Raw genomic sequence first — 23,456 nt, 5'->3', positions numbered from 1 at the left:
CATATATGATTTTAATAATGCGGACTCGGACTTTACATAAACTTAACATTTTTGAGGATAGATTAAATGTTTTAAATGTAGCGCATTAATTTGAAATGGTGGTTCCATTTTGAATTATTGTGAAAAGAACCATCATTAATAAATCACGTAATATAATATCAAAGTTTGTAATGCATAGGTATAACTACTTATACTTTGTTTTAGTATATACAAATATACATCCCAAATCTTCTTTAAAAAATGTGTAATCGAAGAATTGTTATTTTTATATGAATCTTCTAACGAATTAATTTTCCAAAAAATACATCTAAACCTTTTTTTCAAAGTAGTCCAAAATTTAGGGAAAAATTACCTAAGTTGGAATAACTGTTAAAAGACTTCTATAGGTTATGCCTTATTGGCTGATTAGTAAACATTTTGTCTTTGATTTTACAAGTGTTGCCATTATACAAAGTGATTTTAGACATAGACAAAATGATGTATACTAAAACTTGTCTAATAGATCTATTCTATGCCTACGGTGCATGATGATTTTATCTATAGGACTTTATCAGATTTATGTAACCTCATTTATTTAATTCATTTAGGAGGCTAGCACAACTTAGATATTTTTTTATACAATATGCAATGTATTTTTTTCTATATGATATAATTTGTAATTTAACTTTTAAAATAAATTATGTAGACAGTTCACACTTCACCTATTTCCTACTCCTCGTCCTTCTCGGTCCACTCCTTCTTTCCATTCATGAATCCTTTTCTTATTCCTTATCCCTTAAAAGCGGGCAGCGCATTCTCAGAGGTCTGAGCCACTGCGAATGTTCATGGGCAGTACCGTCTTTACCATAAGGGCACAAGGGGCCAGTGCCCAGGGCCCCCTTCCTCAGAGGGCCCCGAAGGGCCGACAATTTCTCTCACATTTAATCTCAAAATACTCATTACACTTTTCTCAATGCCCGAATATCGATTATTTTTAGATTTATTCGAGTCAATATATTTATATGAATTTGAGTGACATCAAGCCTACAGGGTCTTGGTTGTGTGCGGTATATAGACACGGTATCTTCTTGCTTAAAATAAACTTAGTGCGCTTTTTGGCTGTACTAAAGGGCTGTTTTTGGTCTGATATAAATTACCAGACATTTACTTGAGTTTATAAATTTTATAATCTAGAGTCTATAATGTCTATTTCCAAGTTACATATCATTTGATTTTTTATTCAGTTATTCAGTAATTTAAAAGTATTTCTGAACGCATCCTACCTAATTTCCTAAGAACACCATCTAGCGATCATCCATGCAAACCGCTCCAATGCCAAATTCAAGCGACCATAAAAAATGTCGACTTTGTCTATGGTTGGGGCTTGGGGGAATCCCCGGATAAATAATTAAAAACTTTCAGTCGGAACTTTTTACCTAAAGTTATTACTTATTATATTACTTATTTTCACAGAAGTGTCGTGATTTAATTTTGTTTAATGTAATTTGGGTAAAATTAATAGAACTATTGATTTGTTCGTTTAAATATTATTTCATTATGTCGAAAAGAACATATCTAAGTGGTTCACAAAAGTGAAAAAAAGTTTTAGCTCAAAAAGAAATCACGGAAAAACTTCCAAAATCATTAATAATATTAGATTTGATTACCCATAATAAAGCAGATCTCAGTAAAAATATGTATTTCACTTTCTTTACATTTCAAAAGGGCCCCAAATTCTTGTGTGCCCAAGGGCCCCAGCACAGTCTAAGACGGCCCTGTTCATGGGCGGTGGTGATCGTTTACCATCAGGCGAACCAGCTTAGTTGCCCGCTATGACATAAAAAAAAAACACTTCACAAATCCCATATCACTATAGTAATATGATAAAACTAAAATAAAATTGTTTCATCTACGTTAATCTCCGTCGTATTTGTGTCTGTATTATAAATATTCTATTATATTAATATTAAGTATTTTATTATCTCTAACTTTCAAAGGAAAAATATTTAATTGCAGTAATTAAAAAAATATATTTAAATCGACTTTAGCCTACATATTCCGGAAATCTGGCGGGGGAGTGAGAATTAGATTTTCCAACTGAATTTCATTCGTTATTTCATTAACAGTTTCTTCCATTAACTCTTCGTCAGTGGATACTATGTCACTGCTTTGTTTCGAGGTTGAACTACATTCTTCAATCATTTGGGTTAAAGCTTCGGCAAAATCAGAATCAGTTTCGGATTCTTTGTTAAAACACTCTACGTAATTATCCAATTTTGATAGTGATTCTATATCGTTATCGTTTATGTTAAAAATGTTAGTGTCATCTACTCTATTTGAAAAATCTTGCTGTTTTTCGGAAATTTTAACAACCTCATCAGAATTCGTACTTTTGTTTGTTACTCTCAACTCATTTGAATAATGTAATTCAAGTTCAGTATCTGGATTTAATTCATTTTCTATTTCGTCTGTTTTACTTAACGGTGAATTGTCAGTATTCAGAAAAGTATTGAGTAATTCTGTTGAAGATTTTACTGCTGTTGTATTGATGTTTTTATTGAGTATAATTTCATCGTTGTTACTACATATATTGCTTATATTCATAAAGTTATTATTACAATGTGCCTTTTCTTCATTATTATCAGAAAGACTATCATAATTAATTACGCTTGACGGTTCTGTATTTTTCGTAACATTTAAATTGTTTTTACTATCTCTGTTTTGAATTCTTAGTCTTTTTAGTAATTCAGAATTTTCTGAGACAATTTTTTTAAGGATAAATTCGAGATTAATATTGGGATTCAACCTCGTTTCCTGTGCGATTTTAGCATTGATTTCGTATATAGTACGATCGTCACATTTATTATCTGCTAAATAATATAGGGGCTGAAAGAAAATAGTCACATTATTATATTAGCCTGCGAATATGATACTGAATTTGTAAACCTAACCTTTTTCCTTATTGAAATTAATTGAGCCAATTCTTTAGCCAGGTTCACGGTTTCTTCAGGCAAATTAGTTTTAGCCGCTAAGCTTAGGCCATAATGGTCAATTTTGGATATTCCTAATTCTATTTTGTGTTTATAAACGAGTCTTTTTTCAGAGTTTTCCATGCCTTCTTGTGCAACGGCTGTATGTCGACTGGAAATTTAAATATTCATAATATATATTATAGAGGTTTTTTTCATATATTCGGTGGTATATTCATGATATCGGTGGTAATATAATAATATTTATCATTTACTTAACAACGTTGAAGTACAGATCTTCCAATCTAGTAAGATACATGAAATGTGTTGTGAAAAATGTGAACGCTTCACTTGCTATTAGCTCTTCGCATATTGCCCATGCTATGGTCGTACCTTCTTCGACTGATGTGCCCCTAAATTTTTTATTTATGTTATATATTTTAATTTAATTTTAGTGATAAAACATCATTCTATCATTTACTTACCTACATAACTCATCTATTATTACTAAGCTACATCGAGTCAACCCTTTCAATATGTGTTGTATTTCCTTTATCTATAAACCAAATATTGAATAAGTGATCCATTTGGCTATAAAAATGAAAGAAATAAAGTTTATACGAGGAATTAAGAATTATAAGACCTCAATAACATATGTGGAAGCATTTAGCTCGACGCTATCATTAAAGCCTATCCTGGAGAAAATACGATCACAAAGTCTTAGGACGGCGTTTGTGGCTGGAACGAAACAACCTAACTGAAAACAAAGGGATATTGTATATTTATTTGTGTGTACAATTATAATACTTTTGAAATAATTATCGGTTATTAGTTAACCTGAGCCATAACTTGCATAAAAGCTATTTGCTTGATGTAAATACTTTTTCCTCCCATATTTGGTCCCGTAATTATAGTAAAATTGTATTCAGGACTAGCGAACTAAAAATTCAACTATTATTAATATTAGGTAAAAATAAAGGTAGGCATTTAAATAAAATTCAAACTGTTACCACATCGTTAGGAGTAGGCATAACTTGACTATTGTAGTCTAAAAGAGGATGCACAGAATTTCTTATGTCCAAATAATCATTAAACTCAGGACGAATGTAGGAGCCAACTGTACTTATCTATAAATAAAATACAAATGAATTGTGTATTTTCAACTGCAATTTATGATAAATCTCCTTGGTCTAACTATTGTTCAAGGAAAATTTAAAGGCGTCAAAAATTTAGCTTTCATTGATTTTAGTTTTTAGTAAATTAAAATATTACTTGTGCTAATGCAATTAAAATATCCAACTCTGCGACATCTTCACAAAGCTTGTAAAGACTCGGCATGAAAGGTCTCAAGTCCTTGAGTAAAGCTGAAATTACACTAAAAGAAGAATGAAAATATTTAATTTTATTATTTGATTATAATACATATTTGAGTAGGTACGTGAGATAATAAAACAATTTTCCATACATATTACTCATTTTCTGAATTTCATTAAGAGCTTCTTTTGCTTGGTGATCAAGAACTACTAACTCTTCTGTTGTCATTGTCACAGACGATCCATTAAAATGTACCTACAAAATTATAAACTAATCAAATACAAGAACTCATAGTTTACTACAGAACGTAGTACCTAGTAGCATTATAAAAACCTGTATAAATATTTCCGGTAAATCATTAACATTAAAATCTCTCCTATTTTTGAGAGAAACAGGTAAAACAATATGGAATCCCTTCATAACATTCTGATTAAGTCGAAGGGGCAAATCATAAGTCTCGCTGAGCTGTTCAACGATCTTTTGAATATCCTCAATAAGTTCTGAATACGTTCTTCTAGCTACGTCTAGAAGACCATTGATATCTGGCTTCACAGCGAAGCATCTTTGAAGACTTCCCATAGCACCTTTTTCCATGTGAGCATCGTCCAACAAAACACACTTTATGCGTTCTGCTATTTCGTTGTAATGTGGATTTTCAAAATCCTATTCAAAAGATGAAATTTAAACTTATTTAAATTCGTATATAATGTAAGTATAGAAAGTTCGTGGAAAAGATTTGCCTTCTCCATCCATAACCATACCATCTTAATTTTCCTAAGTCGACCACTCTCAGCTGGTTTCAGAGCTTCTACCAAGTTTGGGACCATATCCATGGTAGTTTTTAATAGAAGCGTTTGATTCAATTGCGCTTCTCCATACTTATCCATTTGTTGGTCCGTCTCTATGCAGAGTAAGAGAATTTTGTCTATTTCAGACAGTTTCTTTATAGTGTCCTAAATAAGAAATAAAATAAGCTTTTAGAAGGAAGACTAAATTGATGGAGAAAGATTTTCTTGAAAAATGTATATTATATTAATAATAATAAAAACATTGCTACTTGTAAACCAGACAAAATTCCTGAATCGTTTTCAATTAATTCCTGCACTGCATCCAATCTAGCTTCAATGAATTCCTTTTTACAAGATGGCTGGAGTATTGCAGCTCTTAACGCCCGGATACCACCTACAGTGTATGTTGGACCAAGAACACCGAGTAAACAACAGGTCGGCCCGGCTGATGGCACTAAAGGTTGAACCAGCTCCAATTGCGTTGCTGTACCTACATCTACAGAAGGAACATTTTTATTCGATTTGTTTATACAGTATAAGGGAAACAAAGTTAATTTTAGAAGTTACCAATAATCATTGTATTCTCGGATGAATGATATTCGATTTTAATAGATTCCCTGGCAAATACTATGCACTGTATGTACTCAACATATTTAAGCACCGCTGCAGCTGCTGTGAGCGCGTAAAATCTGAAATGTGGCTGTTATTATTATTAAAAAGTTATATAAGAGAGATACGTTTTAAAGAAACAAACCAATAATTAATATCATGGACAATATAAAATTTTACATAGTTAATGTTATTGCAATTGCCTTTTTAAAAATCACTTAAGAGGATCACAATAAATTATATATCTACATATTTGATAAACAAACAATAAATGTATGATAATACGAGCTTACCGCCTGCGGCTTTGCCTGTGCTGACAAAGAAAATTTCCATGGAAATTATGTTTAAATATTTAACCGTTAAAAAGTTGTCTATATCATTATCTAGTCTTCTAACTATCCTCAAACATATTTTAAATATGAAGCTATAGAATCACTCCGTTGTGACGAAAAAGAAAAACAAAAAACAACACACTTTCAAAGTAAAATATGAATGGAATTATTTTTAAAGTAACTTGTAGTATAATATTGACAGTTAACATAAACAATTTACTTATGCAATACTTGAAGGTAGACAGCGCTGTATTGCGGTGCACATAGTGATTGTATTTGCTGTCTGCCAGTCGCATCATTGAAATGTCGCCTTTGGACAGCTGTTAAATTGATCAGAGGATATTGATCTTTGATCAATTGGTACAATTGGCTGGGCTGTATTCCTTCGCAGAATGTATGGGGCACAATAATCTATAAATATCGTATGATATTTTTAAGGCAACAATTTCCAGTTACTATCTATATAATCATAATAATCTTATCCTGCGCATATATTTATAAATGAATTGATAAATACCACTTGATCTATATTTTTAACTCACTGTGCCTGCTACTTCGTTCATGTGGGTTTCAATAAGAGAAGGTATTCTTTTTAATTACGAGAATAGTATTATGGTATCAGTGGTTATACATATTATGTTTTCCGTTGGTAATCCCGATTGGAGGGTTTTTAGGATAAATAGAAGGGTAAAAGCTGACCTTTTTTCCTCCTATGTCGTTCAATGCTTGGACAAAAAACAATTTTTTTTGCGTTTATTATAGAACAAATAATTTTTTATTTACCTCATACTTTTATGTATTCACAATAGAGGACTAAGTTGTTTTGATATGACAGACATATACGAGTACACAATTTATTAGGTAATTATAGATTGTACAAATTAGACATACAGAGTAAATTTTTTAACCGGGCGTGGTAGGTGTAATCTGAAACTATGAGGAATTTCGAATAATGCTGAAAGAAAAAGACGCTCTGCGTTGAGGGAGCATGTTATTAGTAACTATTGTCTTATCTGTGGCCTATTGGGTATTACTTCTAACATGGTAGGACTAGCAAGTAAACTTTTAATTAGGGCCTATAATATTAATTTATTTTACAGTTTGATGTTACGTTATTAATTGATGTAATAATAATATAGGGAGTGTTGTTTTCCAAAATCAACGTATTTGACTGGTTTATATTTAATTTTTAGTTTTATAGCATTGAAATGCTTTATAAATGAGAAATTTTGAAAGAATAGAAAAAATTTGATCACGAGGCAGGATTCGAACCTGCGTATCTTGCCTAACCGTAGCATGCCTAGCCTCTCGGCCACCCGTGATCCTGCCACAGTAATCGAATTACTTCTACTCTTTCGGTTTCATGTACCTAAGGGGCACCCCACGCCATCCATTGAGATGATTAAGAACCATCACAAAAAAAAAATCCCTGGTTTATATTTGTCACAATTTTGGATCTAGCCTACCACGCCCAGTTAAAAATTCATTTTATATAGAAAGTTTTGTCGCAGATACTTATTGATGCATATTATCACGTATATACAAAATTGGTAACAACAAGGTAAAGTTATCAATGATTTAAAGATTATTTGTTTGTGAAAGTCACCTCAACAGGGTTAAAAAAGTTTATCTTCGTCATAGTGTGAGTGTATAGCAACGTATCACTAAATTGGCATAGGATTAAATTCGGATGACGCAGGTCTATAGCAGCCATTCCTATTTCTCCGCGGGCCATACCGCGACCTTCTGAAATAGCTGGAGATAGCGCTTTGTTAAAATATATACAACTAGTTACACACCCGGCTCCGTCCTGGTAGTCGTTTATCGTAATTGATATAATTTAAACTATCCTAACTTTTAGGTTGAATCAAAGTGCACATGGTGAGCAAATTATATTAAAATCGAGTAGTTTAGGCTTCCACCGCGGACAAAGAAAGTTATACGTAATCAATATATATTAAAACTAGCTGCATCCGGCAAACGCTGTTCTGCCTTACTCTTATTTAGGGGTATGAAAAATAGATGTTGGCCGATTCTCATAGATACCGGATAAGCACAAAAAATTTCATCAAAATCGGTCAAGCCGTTTCGGAGGAGTATGGCAACGAAAACTGTGACACGAGAATTTTATATATATAGATATATGCAATGCAATATTGTATACATTTTTTTTTTGTGATAAGCGAGAATAGAACATTTGTATCATACGTTAGTGAGCAGCGTAAACAAATAAAGATTAATAAATGATTTATTTATCATAGAGTTGATGAAATTTATATACAAATTTTATAGGTTTAGTGACAATATCATTTATTATGTAATTTTGAAATCATACCTAATATTACACTAGCTTCAACGAAGCTTGTGTTTGTTGATCGTGCGGATCGATTGCCGCTGTGGGGTCCTGAAAGTAATTTTTTTTTTATGTCATAGCGTGCAATTGTGTTCTCACGTAAGCTTTCCACAAGATCGGGTATTTTCTTTCTGAAGCTATCCGAGCATTATGGAGAGATACACATAATAATATAAATTAAAAAGTAACCTACCTCTGCTACTACTACTTATGTATCTTATAGCAGCTGGCCGGTTCTTTGGTGTGTAAAACGAAGAGTCCATTGCCGCTGAATCGCTAGCTAGAATGCGAGGCGGTATACGAGAACTTGATGACGAATCCAGTTTAGAGCTTGATGTTATTAATCTGTGTTCGTTTTTTTTTAATTATAGGACTTTATGAAAATGATGTGTCACATATTCTAACAATAGGTATATCATTGAAATCTTTACGTGTAATAGCTGAGGAGTTTGTAGGGTGTTTGTTTTTAAGAACTCATCTCATCAATTGTTGCAAAATAAGTAATTAAGCGTCATAGTTTTATTCAATTTTGTTGTTTGAATTGTTTACTCATTTAAACTTACTTTCTTTTTACTGTAGGTGGTAGTCCCGAGGGTGGCCCCATGGTTGATTTTCGTTTTCTTTCTAGGTCATTGTCTTTATTAAATTTGTATCTAGGAGCTTTTGCAGTAGCCCGTGATGTTTGTAACATAGCAGACATGATGGGTAATTTTGTTACAGCCCCGCGAATTCCTTAAAAAAGTATACAAATTACAAGGAGTTATTATAAATTGATAGAACATTTAAAAATAACCATAATATAAATATCATTTGTGGGTAATAAAAATACTTGTAAACTGGAAACTATTAAAAAATTATCTGTCTATTTAATAAATACGTCACGAGTGCGTATGCAATTTTGAGTATGAGATTTGTATCGCACCTATGAGAATATATAATAATATGGGCTGGATTGGACTTTTATTCTTCTAACTTACCTATAGCTCCATCTTTGTAAATGAACTCATTTTTTCCTTTGCGCTTAAAGCTAGTACTTAGAGTACCCCTTTTTACAACATTCATTATGATATTTTTCTTTCTCGAAACCACCAATCTGAGTCGTTTTTTACTTCCTATACTGATAATGTATATATTCTATATTTATTATTATTTTTGTTTTCAATATTAATCATTACTGGATAGCCATTAGATAACAATTCGAATAATTCCCGCGTAATTGTAGTGACGTTCTGGAATCTGGAATAACAGGAAAAGTCATGATGTATTATATTATGTCAACAATATAATTTTGTATGAAACTTGGTCAACTTCGAAAACTGATTCATTCTTTTAATTTGCAATATGTAAAAAAGGCACCTTAAAAAATTATACCTCTCTTTATACTTATCTGAAAAGTTGAAATTATACATTCAATATTTTTGGACGAACTTTCTAACAGGTACATGTCTGACGGGTGATATTTTCACATCCATTGATAAAAAGTACAGCTGATTGTATTGTTTGTTTATATTATTACTAACCAATCAATAAAAATAATTTGTATTAAATAGCAAAATATAATAAAGTTCTCTTCCTGCAAAATACAAATCGCAAGAGCATGTTGCCATTAATGTAAGAGTTTTTCTTAATCGGTCAAAAGGTAAGTTGTTTCAGTACAATTCGTTAGCAAGGTTAACTGGAACGAGCAATTTAATTAATTCTAATTTCTATTTGACGTGAATCAGCACAAGTTAAACAGTGTTTTACAATTGTGGGTAACACATTTATTGCTATAAAATCTATCGGAAACAGTTTTCTTGTCAACATTTTTTCTTTAAAAAATTGTTGAAAAATTGCTGGGAATACATATATTGCAAGTAAGTTACTATGTTCATGTAAATAACTAACAAAAAGCGGTGTTTTAAGAGGGTGCGCGAAATATTCCATCAATTATTGTGTAATAATCTGAAGAAAATACTATTTTAATGACTGATAACACATTCAGACATGAGTTAAAAATGCAATTTTGAGCCCAAAACTTAAAAAAGTCTTTATTTCTTAGTAAAATATACCAAAAAATGCATAGATTGAGGGATAGTATGTGGTTTCCTTCTCTCGCTTTGATTAAAGCATTAAATTGGTTTAATAATGTAATACATAATTTTTTTTTATTTTGCAATTTAAAAAATTATTTTGGCTTTGAAGCTCCTTAGAACTATATTTATTCCTTTGACTAGACTATTAACATATTTATATACGCCTATATTATCTAATTCTCTTTTGTTGAATATACTTATTGTCAATAACTATGAAAATTTATCAGCCACTGTCTGGTTACAACTGGACCGAATGAATGTTGGCTTTTTGATAACCAATCTATTGATTTCTGTTGTGTTGCAATGGACTACTAACACAGTACAAAATGAGTTTTGTGAAGTAATTGTGCAAAAATAGTGAAATTATTCATATATTTTATAAACACAGTTTATTATGTGGGTCATACACTAGAACTTTTATCCCAGTTGAACCTGGATGAAATCTTGATCGGTTAGACAAGATTAAATCACATTATTGTAGTATTTTGACTAATGTATTAATTTTAAATATCTTTAATACTCAGACATTATAAAAATTATGCAGAGTGCTGCTGTTATAAAAAATACAATTATGATTATAATAAATTCTAAATAGTCTGAATTTAATTAGCAAATGCATCTTATTTAACAACAAAATTAACATTAAACCCAAACATTCTAGTCATGTGTCCTATATTTATATTAAGGCATTAATATAAGCAAGTGTATGATGAAAATGCAAACATATACTATGCCATGCATAATTAGCATGATCACCTCCAAATGATAACCTTATAAATAAAATGATGATAATTATAATTGAGTGTCCAGAAAAAAAAATGAACTATTTGCCTGTTAACAATGTTATCAATGAAATGATTTCATTCAGATAACAAAAGAAATTTATAATCTATGTCCAAAACACAAAACTTATGCAGCTGCAATCTAAAGCATGACCTAGTAAACTTTGGTTCAAATATTTTACAGTTTATTACTGTAGAAGCTCATTATCTTTTATAATTAGATATGCGTTAACATAAGATGCACACATGGAATTTATTATTATTATCGAAAATTATTGAATAAACTACATAGTGCATTTGGTTAAAGCGGAATGAGTTGTCCCGTTTTCTTTTGTTTTTAAAAACAATAAACATTAAGCATAGTTTGTCCTTTTCATATATTTTTTAATATCTATTATGTATGGTAGTGTACGCTATCTACAATATTGGTACATATAGGTTAAAATATAAGTCAGTGATTTTAAAATTTTTATTTATCTATAAATTTTTTGCATGTTTGTATGTATGTAAATTATGCATATACCTGAATTTTGAAATTTTGATGTAATAAAAAAAAAGTAATTAAAAAAATGGGTTTGTTTTTACAAAACAAGTACTATCAGTCCCGTTAACGTCGCGAGATAAGGCGATTTTCGACCGACGCAAATGGCAAAACGAGCGTTTCAACAAACATTCCATACTCTTCTATCGCGAGTGAAAGAGACGACTGTCGAATCGTCGCCCCTACTTCAGTAATCACAGCGGTCCACACATGTGTTGTGGGCCAGATGACGCGTGACGTCATTCATAGTACGTAGCTCTCAGAGAAAAGTGTTGTAGCTCGCATCATCGCGTTATCGTGTAGGGGTTGGTAAATAAAAGCCGATAACGCTCACGGAGGACACTGTACTTTATGATATCACACTCAACGGAGGCGTGTACGTGACAGTTTCCGGTCAAGTGGGTTCCAACTTCCATTTATTAGTTTATTTGTAACGAATGTTCACGCAAATCGTGCGGATAAAATATTGAATTTTTTTTTTGTGATTTAAGAAGACTGAAAAATGGCTCTTAGCAGGTATTTCTGATAAAGACAAACTTTTTGCACGTTGCAATATGCATGTTTAATTATTATAATTTATAAACCTTTAATTAATAACATTGTATTATTAATTGGTAAAGGTAAGAAGGTATTTATTTATAATCGGGACAATGTTCGATTATTTTTAATTGTTATGGAATATCGGTCATGACTGTTATCAGTAAATATGTATTAAGTAATTTAGTTCATGGGCAAACGGCATTTGTTTACTTGATTTCCTTGCAATTTACGCAGTAAAGCATGTTATTGAAAGAGGTATTTGTTAAGGAAAATAGGAACCTAATACAAAGGTTCTATTCTATTCGTCAACATAAAATTTAAAAATATTTAACCACGTCCAATTAACCGCATGTTGTCTCATACATAATTTATTGCTGCAATAGACGTTTAGTTTAATTAATTCCTCATTATAGAAGTTGCTAGCCGTTTGTTTGCCAATTTAGTCTATTTAGTGGGTACGAGTAAATTTAGTTGTACTTTTCGCCTAATGTCTTTTAAAATAAACAACAACGTAATTAATCAGAATTAGAATAGTTTAATCGAAGCTTCTATTATACATTTATTTTTTTGTTATACAGTTTAAAAAGCAATCTTCAATTCGCGACTCTAAAGACGCTATCGTTGGTTTCCATAAGTGTCATGTCGCCTCAACAGAGCGTACAGGAGGTGTTCAGGACAGCTGACTGCGTCTGCTTCGATGTGGACTCCACGGTTATAAGGGATGAAGGCATTGATGAGCTGGCCAATTTCTGCGGTAAAGGAGAGGAGGTTAAAAGACTGTAAGTAAATACATCTAACATCCTGTATTAATATTAAAAAAAATAGGATATTGATATTATGAAAAAATAGTTATATAAAATCAAATAAATATATTCATTTTTAGTAATAAAAAGTGCTTAAGGCAAATAGGAAATCGTTTCAAATAAAAGTTAATATTATGCGCAAAATCTTGTAAGTTTCTTAAAAAAATTAACACTAATTAATGTAATGGCTTCCACTGTAATTAGATCGCTTGTTTAAAGATGTATTCTGTCTTAATTACTATTAATTTGGATTTGATAAGACGATAAGCGATCTCTCACTTATCTTTTAAAATCATTCATGAGCCTGAGTCATCATACTCCACGGCCACATAATTTAAACAAAAACATATTGGACCCGGAATTAAATATGTCTATATTATTTGGTAAAGCTTTCTTAGTTCTAGCTGTTAAATAGTTCTTAATTTATTAATGTGACTTTAGTCTTAAAACGCAAACAAAGAAATATATTTTGCTTATATTAAAATAGGTTAAAAATTATATAAATATTGTGTAATATTTGTGAATAGATAATAGCTTTGCTCAGTTATCGCTTAGCAACAAAATATAAAATTGATAGATAGAATTTCTAAGTATAACCTTGTTAATAAAATAATAATCTATCTGATTGATAAGGACGAAATCCTGACTTGTTTTTCCGATTGTAATGCGCATAATTTTATCGAGGCTGTACGATATTTTACAAAACAAACCTTTGGTAAATTCCGCTCCATTATCATACGTATACAAAAATAAAAACAGCTATTGCGATTCGAAGTAACAATTTATTTTTATTTGATACGTAAACAAGCTCGTTCCGCAGAAATGATGCAAATATGTTATCAGTCTCAATTAAAAAGTTAGAGACAGATGAATATTAAAAATACATGCTATATAAGGAAAACAATGAGCATTATTGCTTATTAAAAGTAATTTTTACGGCTATAATTTTTATGTTAAGACATGTTTAGGGTTCATATAAAATTGAAATCAGTTGCCCTTTGTAATTGTTTTCATAGAATATCTTAATAGCACGTAATAAATACTTTTACGCGACTTTATTGTTTTAGTATGTGATATTGTAAAATTTTATAAACTGTTAAACATGATCACCTCGAATTGCCTCAAATCAAATATGGTAAAAATATCTGCAGACTTGTTTTTGGGTACATCCATTCATTTAAAAGTCATCGCCCTTTGGTAACCGGCTCCCATTCGGTTTAAAATTGGTCCTGACAATCCTGCAAGCTTATGAAGGGACAAGAAACTGGAGGATATAATTTTTGAAGTCCGGTTTTGGTCAGCGCAAAAATCACCTAAATCTTATAGTAACTGAAGTGTTGATCAGTTTTCATAGTGTCCTTTTATGCAATTTTGCAAGTTTAAGCAATTACTATATGTCGTCTACCTATATTTATTGTATTATTATCAATTTTATTAGCAAAAGTTTAGGTCGAGGTATATTTTAATCCAACCTCTGACATCTACTACTGAAATTATTTATAATTTTCCAAGATCTTTCATAGATTTCTAATCGGCGCTTAAATCCGTTCCTCTTACAGAACTGCCGAAGCTATGGGCGGTAACATGACATTCCAGGAGGCGCTTAAAAAGAGGCTAGACATTATTAGACCTAGTGTCAGTCAAATTAGACAATACCTAGAGGAGTTTCCTATTCGACTGACTCCAGGGATCACGTAAGTTGTTTGATGTATACATTTCCCGCCTGTGTCGTTTACAAGCATTTGCAATTATGATTACACAAAATACAAATATTGTAAGAAGAATAATGTGATATCTTTGATATATTTCCCTTCTATGTCGTATACAGACAGGAAAATGAAACACGAAACTGCTCAATATATAATAAATCGAATAATCTGTTATCTGCTAAAAATAGCTTTGGAAATGAAGATTATTTAAAATATTCCATATCTGTGTCACGCGGTTTAATTTATTTTACAATTTTTACCCTCCCTTATCTTATATTACCTTAGTCTATCTACCACTGAAATAATTTTTCATATCAATCAAATCCCTGAAATTACCGCCTTCAAAGAAACAAACACAGATTTATATTATTAGAATAGATAACATTTATATAGACTTCAAAAGAAAGAGCAATTCTTGCGTCTACAATATTACATACATATGTGTCTTCAAGATTTGATACCCGTTAACGAGCAACGAATTGAGACATAATACAAACCGAGCGATGTGTATTATATAAATACATGACACGGCACATGGAACTATCTAGTTATTACCACTTTTGGTGTCTTTATCACCGCGACCCGACCCCGTCTGACTCAATACTGTAAATATTTAATTCATTACAGCATTGATTGCCAAATTTCTCCATTAATAACGAAAACAATGATAATTTTGATTAGATGATAATATAAATTTCCATTCGATTTCCTCGTGGTCCTCTAATTACATATTTATATATTACGTAAGATGCGTTTTGAAATTTTTTGACGCCCCCTTAGTTTAATTCTGTAAGATTTGATTCAATGCCATCCCCCCACGCCACCCTTCCCTAATTCATTAAATTTTTTTAAATATGAGAGAAGAATACTAGAAGAATTTATTTTAAGAAGAAAAATAGTTTAATCTTTTATTTAAGACCAGTTCTCACGATTTATAGACTATATACTATACTAATCCCATTAAACAATTTATATACGCGATTTAACCATATTTCAGTAAAGTTAACATAATTTTGAACTATTTTCTGTAATTTTCACCTATTTCTCGTCTAAACAAATATGATGTGATATTTGCTGAAACTTCCCCTCTCCCCAACGTGAGAATATGACGTGATATTTTACTCGACTCCTCCCCCCACCTCACGTAATTAACGGATGCCCCCTTTTCATTTAATGAAGATGGATTATTTCCACATAAGAAAACCATTCATTGACATTGTGATATGTGATACATATTTATAAATAGAATTATAGATAACGTGGCATAGAGATAAATGCAGATTATAAATATTCAGCGTATTTATAATTAGTATTTTAATTCAAACGGATACACAGTTTCGAGGCTATATAAAAACAAGAACAAATTCCATTTACTCTACTATTTTATAGACTATGCCCTTGCAAATAGTATTTACCAGTAACCTTTACCATTTCTGTCAAAATTACAAAAAAAAATAAACGCCTCACCTGAAAAAATAATTAAAAATTTATGTAAAAGAGAGGAACTGAACAATAGACCTCTTGAATACAATTTAAATATTGATTCTACCTAGCGCATAGAAAACTCTTGTCTCGTTTGTTCTAAATATCAAGATGCACCTTTCATTATTAATTACTAATTTTAATAAGGTATGTTATTTTGCAGGGAACTGGTAAAGCTACTACAAGACAAGGGTGTGGTGGTCTACCTCGTTTCTGGTGGCTTCAGGAGTCTAATAGAACCAGTCGCCGATAAACTCTCCATACCGAGGAGCAATGTTTTTGCTAATAGGCTGAAGTTCTTCTTCAATGGTGAGTCATTTGATCTAATAATTTCTAATACAAGAATTATTGAATTGTATTTTCTTGTGTTTGATTTTACGCGAGTATTATACATTTAGAAATTAAAGACTTTTTTATAGGATTTTAAACGCGAATTATTCATTATATATAGGTCACGGGACCACGCTCGCTGTGAAGTGTTCGAAACGTCGGGTTAATAATGTAATGAATAAATCGCGATTAAAAACCGTTTAAAAGTCTTTGATTTCTAAAAGGATTATTGTTTGTTAAAAATATGCTACTTAAATTATCTGTTTAAATAATTTACCATATTAATATTATTAGTAAGATCCCCGAGATGCCGTGTTAAAAAATTAGAATTCCATTTGGACTATTTAATCTAGCTGCTATGCCCTGCAGTTTCACCCAAGTCATAGATGTTATTCAGTCTTCGTGAATAAACTGGCTATTCAACACAAAAATAATATTTCAATTCGAACTAGCAGTTCGTGAGATTATCGCGTACCTACAAACAAACAAACACTCTTCAGCTTTATTATGTACTAGAGATCCACTCAGGCTTCATGCGGATGGATGAATTAGTACATTATAAATACACATAAACCCTCCTTTTAAATCACTCTATCTATAGAAAAAATCCGTCAAAATTGATTGCGTAATAAAGTACTATAGATTCTCCCAAAAACCAAAGATTCGGAACAAAGTATCCAACGACTTGACTGAATACACTTTAACCCGACACACTAACATATCGCGAAACGGATAAATATCACACTATACATATATGCCTGCGTGTGTTGAACCACGCCCTGGGTCGCAGATAACTCGGGGAGCTCGTGTTGCACCGTTATCATTGAGGGAACTACATTTTTGAGCTGTTATTAAAATATTTAAAAGGATGCTGTGATCAATTAATAATAATAATGTAATGTCTTAATTGGGAGTTGGAATTAGTGTAACTAGAAATAAATTCGCCCGTTATATCATCCTATAATTTGTAGTACTAAAACTATGGAAGCATAATAGTAAATATATGGCCAGCTAGCTGCGCCCCGCGGTTTCACCCGTGTAAGTCCGTATCCCACAGGAATATCGGGATAAAAAGTTGCCTATATGTTATTCCAGTTGTCGAGCTGTCTACGTACCAAGTTTAATTGCAATCGGTTCAGTAGTTTTTGCGTGAAAAAGCAACAAACACACACACATCTCTACAAACTTTCGCATTTATAATAATAGTAGGATATGGAATGGGCAGTTAGACAAATATTTCGGCAGTTCACAGGGAGACACCCTAAACCAAACTGGTTGGCAACAGAGTGTGATCAATTACATTTTATCGAAAAATTGATATATAATATACATATATACTTGAAATGGCTTGATTTCGATTAGATAATGTTAGAACTGTGATCACGAAACCGAAAACGAATAGACGAAAACGTAACAGCCCAATTTGTTGTTTAACAGCTGAATACTTATTCCATAATCCATAATTTTTTATGACTAAGTTTTAACTTACAAATTTGTTATTAAAATTGCATTTTGTAATTTTTAGCACACCAAAACTGCAACATACAACATTATTTATATTTCTTTTCATTTATTTGTTTAATTAAATAGATATGATCAGTAGTTCAAATAGGAGGACAATTTAATTATTATATTTAATGCCCCTTCAAGTAGACTATCTTCATTGCTATGCGAAAAAGTCCCTAGAGGGGAAAAACAGCTGTTTCCTTACAGTACAAGGAAAATGTTCAATAAATATGAGGTACTTTACCTTTAAATATTATGCAGTCATATTTCCTTATAAATCACTTTTTTTTTAAATAAATTCAAACAATTCTTTATTAAGGTTATTTTTTAAATTGATGATACGGGCGATCATTGAAAAAATAAAATTCATTATTGTCGACATATACAGGCCGTCTGAAGATTTGACAATAATGAATTTTATTTTTCTAAATGAAATGTCGACGTGATATTTATATGTGTGCGGTATAGGCAGGCTAATAATTACAAATACGCAAACAAGCATGCAACTCATATAACTATATTGAGAACTATATATACACTTAGTAATCATAGTAAAAATAAACAACTGCTTATCACTGGCATATTATTCACTGATTAAATATCGTCAGACCCCCAATGGACTTATTGACATTGCATGATGTAAATTATATCGAAATGATTCTACGACGGAATCTTTCTTAAAATATCATTGACATGCGATTTATTCCTGACTAGCTGTGCTGCGGTGTTTCACTCGCAGATTTACACGCGGGGAGATTTCGATTAAGAAGTGTTACTATAGCTTATGTTTTATTGTGGTAAATAAGCTACTGTTATGTATTGTCGAGTTTGTTGGAAGAGTATACCTCCATCCATCCAGCACAAATATGTATACATCCGTATACATTCTTACAATCTTTGTCTTTTATAATATTAGTAGGAATATTTTCGTTACATTTCCAACCCTTCATATCAAGCACAAATATAATAGAGTTTTCAAAAAAACACTTGCATCAGGCATCTATACTTGGTTTAGTTCCAAAAAATATCCTTCTACGTTGTCTATGAAATTTGAATCTTATGGTTAAGCAATAAGGTTCTATTTTGACTTTCTTGTATGTGTAACAATTGTTATAATTGTTTTGTTTTGACGCTAGCATGCGACGAACGCGTGAGGTAAGGGGCGTCATCTGGTGTATTATCGCATGTGCTGACGTATTCTTCTGGTACTAATATATCAATATAGATCCGGTGCCTTCCAGACTCAGTTACATTGTTCTGGAACGATCTTAATTTTTCTTTATTGGATTTGAACCCATTTTTGACGCTTAGTGCTCACTAGCTTATGCATAATTAAGGACATATCACATATGCGTATATATATTTGTGTGAAGAACAATAAAACATTTCATGAACATTTTAATAAATTATATTAATTGACATAGTACGATATAAGATAATAGCTTAATAATAAGCATTATATATTCCTCTACTATGAAGACTTTCCCAATCTATTGATGATATTTTTTGAATTTATCTCATAGCAATCAGATTGGAATTCTCCGAATTTCTTCTTATTGGTCAGAAATATGTTTAGAATAAGATAGAAATTAGTGTGTGTTGTTTAGGTATCATGCATATTATATAATTATGTACTAGCTTTTGCCTTATTTAATTCGAAATAGTTTCATATATGTTATACATTATCTTTTATCTTGAATCACTCTATCTATTGAAAAAAGCCATCAGAATTCGTTGCGTAGTTTTAAAGATATAAGCATTCATAAAGACATAGGGACAGAGAAAGCGACTTTGTTTGTAGTGATGATGAGATTATACATTAGAATTTATTTGATCGGATTACGAAATATGCTTAATGCTTGCTTGGTTCATTTAATTTAAACAAACAGGCATAATCTTTTCTTATCAAATATTTTAGAAACTTTTTAAAGGGTCTCTTACGACCAAAATTATGCATCTGATTACATCAAACTCCGATTCTTCTTTGTGTGTTTCCAGCATTCTCAAATCGGCATGCCAGTACAAAAATGCTCCTTAGTTTGTTTATTGACAAGCTCTACTCAGAAAATTCATTGCTAGATCAATTTATTGTTGCGATTTTTGGGTTAGGATTGATTATCGACAGCGGACGTCAGTAGTCATTTCACGTTGACTTATTAAGAGATCAAAACAACATTTACATAACTTTATGGCTCAGAATTCAGCATACATCTTATCCTACTATCCTACTTCCTATATATATACTAATATTATTACTGCGAAAGTTTGTAAATGTGTGTGTGTGTGTTTGTTGCTCTTTCACACAACTACTGAACCGATTACAATGAAATTTGGTACGCAGTCAGCTGGACAACTGGAATAACATATAGGCAACTTTTTATCCCGATATTCTTACAGAATACAGACTCGGGTCAAACCGCGAAGCGCAGCATAATATTTTGCCCTTGTTTTTTTGACCTCGAATAGTAAATACTAGATCTGAAATTATATAACAAACAGTTCAACATCAATAGTTTTCAAGTACTTCAATTGATCACAAGATAATGAAGGCCTACTGTAATAAATCGGTCACACCGCAAGTGTTGTTGACGTCATCATGATAAGAAAAGTGATACCAATAAACATATTTTGATTGTATTCTTAAATCAGTTTCCATGTCAATTGTGAGGGAAGAAATTATATTAAGATATGGGTAGTTTAACAATTGTATTTCATTGTAAGGATGCATTGATATTAAGTACATTATTTTATTGAAACAAAAAATCAATTGGATTTACTTGAAGAGTCCTTATCATTGTAAATTTTCCTACTAAGTAAGATTCAATTATCTGTTTATTATCAGGCTTTTGTTAGCTTCACCTATGTGTTTATTGTCGTTTGTTGACTCCTTTAGAGTCATTTTTGACCCATTTTAAATTACATTAGATTAAATTCAAATTTTGTATACTTATCTAGGATCGTTGGCAATACAATAGTTTCATGAGTATTATTTAGTTTGTAAAATTGTATTTAGACATTTCGTCTTAATTAAAATATTTTTGTCTTATTTCTTCCAGGTGAATACGCTGGTTTCGACGAGAATGAACCCACCTCCCGATCGGGGGGTAAGCCCCTGGTGATCAGAAGATTGAAGGAGCAGCACGGCTACCAGCGGCTGGTGATGATCGGTGATGGGGCCACTGATGCTGAAGCCAGCCCGCCCGCTGATGCTTTTATCGGTGAGTTTCTGAATAATTCAGTCCATTGTGTATGTATTTATGAATCAGTTGAAGTGATTATTGGTGAGTTTTATAGAATCTGATTCGATTTGGTTTGATTTTTGAAACACGAATAAGTGAGATGGTACTTAATTTACTTTTTTTTTCATTTGCTTGGCCATTGTGGTTTAGGGAGCTAAATCTTTTGGGATATGAAACTACTTCGGTAGATGTTGACTTACAATTGTGTGTAACTTTTTTTAAATTATTTGTATACTATTTTTTATTAATTTATCTATTTCCAGGATTCGGCGGGAACGTAGTAAGGGAGGAAGTTAAGAAAAGATCCTCCTGGTATGTCACCAGTTTCCAAGAACTAATAGACTCTCTCGCGGTTCAAACTAAATGAGCCTTATAGCCTAGATTCTATATTCTAGAACAAATTATCTTATATGTGTGAAAAGTTATCTGTGTGTGCGCGTCGTGATGAAAGATTTGTACTTGGATGATGTTGCATTAATTCAGTTTTATTAAAATAATGATGTGTAAGGTTGTGCGACAGGGATGGAGATATGCGAAATGTATGTTCTATCTCTGTTGCATTGCTTTAACATTATCGTAAATGAGAATAATAGAAAAATTTCATTGAAATAGTGTGGTATATCTTAAAAGGCATTTAAGTACACAGATATTGCCGTCTCTCTCTACAGAAATCGTGGTCGATTCAAATTTTTTAGTGGTATTTAAATATAATTAAGGATTATTAAGAGAAATGTGTTAGTTTAGACTTCATTATTTCTTATAGACTTTTTTTTGCTTGAGCGGGAGTGATCGAAAACAGACCTTCTCGCTCTAGCAAAGATCGCTTTGGGTGTTGGAAAGAGACAAAATTAATAAACATGTTTGTATACGAGTTTCGGATATATAAAGTTATTTATGTAAAATGTAACAGATGTTTTCATTATCACACATTTTTATACTTGTGTTATGTTAAATACATTGAATTTTGTTTAGCTTCAAAATGTATGCGCACATTTTAAAATCAATAAGGAATTAAATAAAAATGACATATGACAGAGTGTTTGGTTCAATGAAGTAGTGGGTGATGCTAGTATTTATTTTGTATTATAGTTGTAATTAATTTAATTGTTCTAAACATTTGAAACCTCTATAATTAACATTTATGAGTATATTTTCATTAATGTTAATTCATATATAATTTTATAATAATGTAATAACGACGATAGCATAATTTTAAATATAGGATTTATTAAATGTTAGAAACTATTACAAATACATTAAAATGATTCGTACAAACACTAGTTAATGATACTCGTATATTTGTGATGTATTTTTTCAGTAATCCAGAAAAATCTAGACAAATATTGTAGTTCAATTATATTTTTATATTCTGGAACATCAGAAACTGTTATCGTTGTAACTAATAATAGAATATAAATAATAAGGATGACGAGAAAAATATATTTTGAATAGTTTTATAAAAGTATTTTTAACTGCCAGTTTATATTGCGTGAGCATGCAATGTTATTGTACTGAGAGTACAAACTGTTTTGATTTTTATCAGGACTTGGTTCTGTTTGGTTTGTGAAATGGTTATGTTATTTAATAATTTTATAGATAGTTCAATTGTATAACGTTATGCGTAATGAGAATATTATATAGATTTAATTTGAATGTCGATTTTTGCGAATTGTGTTATTCGTATATATAGTTAAGGTCCAAATTACAATGTCAATTGTGGCTGTGTACTTCGTATGTTAAGAAATAAAGCCTTATGAATTGAAATGTTGTTTTTGTATTATTCAATTATACTATACTAATTGTAGTATTTTTTGACCTTTTATATTTTCGCCATAAGCGGGCAACTGAACTGGTGCTTCGCCTGAGCATGATAAGGAAAGCGATCACCACCGCCCATGAACATATGCAGGTTTGCATGGTAATGTCTCTATGAATGCGCTGTCCGCTTTTAAGGGGATAGGGATAAGGAACTGAAAAGTAGGAATGGACTGAGAAACTAGGGGTATAGGAAACGGGCCTCCGGCTACCCCACTCACCATGCTTACCATTTCGTGCAGGTTTTCTGTGGGAGCATGGTATTTACCCGGTGCGAGCTGGCCCTATCG

The 23,456-nt window shown here is 31.5% G+C and overlaps 2 protein-coding genes across 8 annotated transcripts; one reads left to right on the top strand and one right to left on the bottom strand.

Moving 5' to 3' along the window:
* Nucleotides 1-2,028: 2,028 nt before the first annotated feature.
* LOC119838621 (mutS protein homolog 4-like) lies at nucleotides 2,029-9,550 on the bottom strand. Its single transcript, XM_038364639.1, has 19 exons — nucleotides 9,322-9,550; nucleotides 8,908-9,076; nucleotides 8,538-8,689; nucleotides 8,327-8,395; nucleotides 7,598-7,746; nucleotides 6,212-6,402; nucleotides 5,618-5,739; nucleotides 5,320-5,546; nucleotides 5,024-5,215; nucleotides 4,596-4,925; nucleotides 4,414-4,517; nucleotides 4,221-4,323; nucleotides 3,959-4,075; nucleotides 3,786-3,887; nucleotides 3,592-3,705; nucleotides 3,434-3,504; nucleotides 3,224-3,361; nucleotides 2,931-3,120; nucleotides 2,029-2,328 (listed from the first exon to the last, which is right to left on the bottom strand). The coding sequence occupies exons 1-19, from the start codon at nucleotides 9,404-9,406 to the stop codon at nucleotides 2,029-2,031; spliced, it is 2,925 nt and encodes a 974-aa protein (XP_038220567.1). The 5' UTR covers nucleotides 9,407-9,550.
* Nucleotides 9,551-9,827: 277 nt separating this feature from the next.
* On the top strand, nucleotides 9,828-23,115 carry LOC119838660 (phosphoserine phosphatase). 7 transcript variants are annotated; one of them, XM_038364721.1, is made up of 6 exons: nucleotides 9,828-9,955; nucleotides 12,861-13,061; nucleotides 14,645-14,779; nucleotides 16,440-16,585; nucleotides 21,169-21,330; nucleotides 21,615-21,718. In XM_038364721.1, exons 1-6 carry the CDS (start codon nucleotides 9,942-9,944, stop codon nucleotides 21,716-21,718), a joined length of 762 nt encoding a protein of 253 aa, XP_038220649.1. In that variant the 5' UTR covers nucleotides 9,828-9,941. The 7 variants fall into 7 exon arrangements, with proteins under 7 accessions (XP_038220649.1, XP_038220652.1, XP_038220653.1 ...); XM_038364724.1 differs by having other exon boundaries at nucleotides 9,850-9,983; XM_038364725.1 differs by lacking the exon at nucleotides 9,828-9,955 and adding an exon at nucleotides 10,046-10,200.
* The last annotated feature ends 341 nt before the right edge of the window (nucleotides 23,116-23,456 follow it).

This window comes from Zerene cesonia, unplaced genomic scaffold, assembly GCF_012273895.1.
Source record: "Zerene cesonia ecotype Mississippi unplaced genomic scaffold, Zerene_cesonia_1.1 Zces_u004, whole genome shotgun sequence".
NCBI lineage: Eukaryota > Metazoa > Arthropoda > Insecta > Lepidoptera > Pieridae > Zerene > Zerene cesonia.
This window is presented reverse-complemented; position numbering and strand designations above follow the sequence as displayed.

What these genes read in the sequence shown, in the direction of transcription:
- LOC119838621 (XM_038364639.1), bottom strand. Translation starts at nt 9,406, where the DNA reads ATGAATGTTGTAAAAAGGGGTACTCTAAGTACTAGCTTTAAGCGCAAA. An exon ending in ATTCAGAAAATGAGTAATAT is followed by an intron (nt 4,324 to 4,413) that starts GTATGGAAAATT and finishes TTCTTCTTTTAG; the next exon opens with TGTAATTTCAGCTTTACTCA. An exon ending in TTATGCAAGTTATGGCTCAG is followed by an intron (nt 3,706 to 3,785) that starts GTTAACTAATAA and finishes CTTTGTTTTCAG; the next exon opens with TTAGGTTGTTTCGTTCCAGC.
- LOC119838660 (XM_038364720.1), top strand. An exon ending in GGAGAGGAGGTTAAAAGACT is followed by an intron (nt 13,062 to 14,644) that starts GTAAGTAAATAC and finishes TTCCTCTTACAG; the next exon opens with AACTGCCGAAGCTATGGGCG. An exon ending in GCCCGCTGATGCTTTTATCG is followed by an intron (nt 21,331 to 21,614) that starts GTGAGTTTCTGA and finishes ATCTATTTCCAG; the next exon opens with GATTCGGCGGGAACGTAGTA.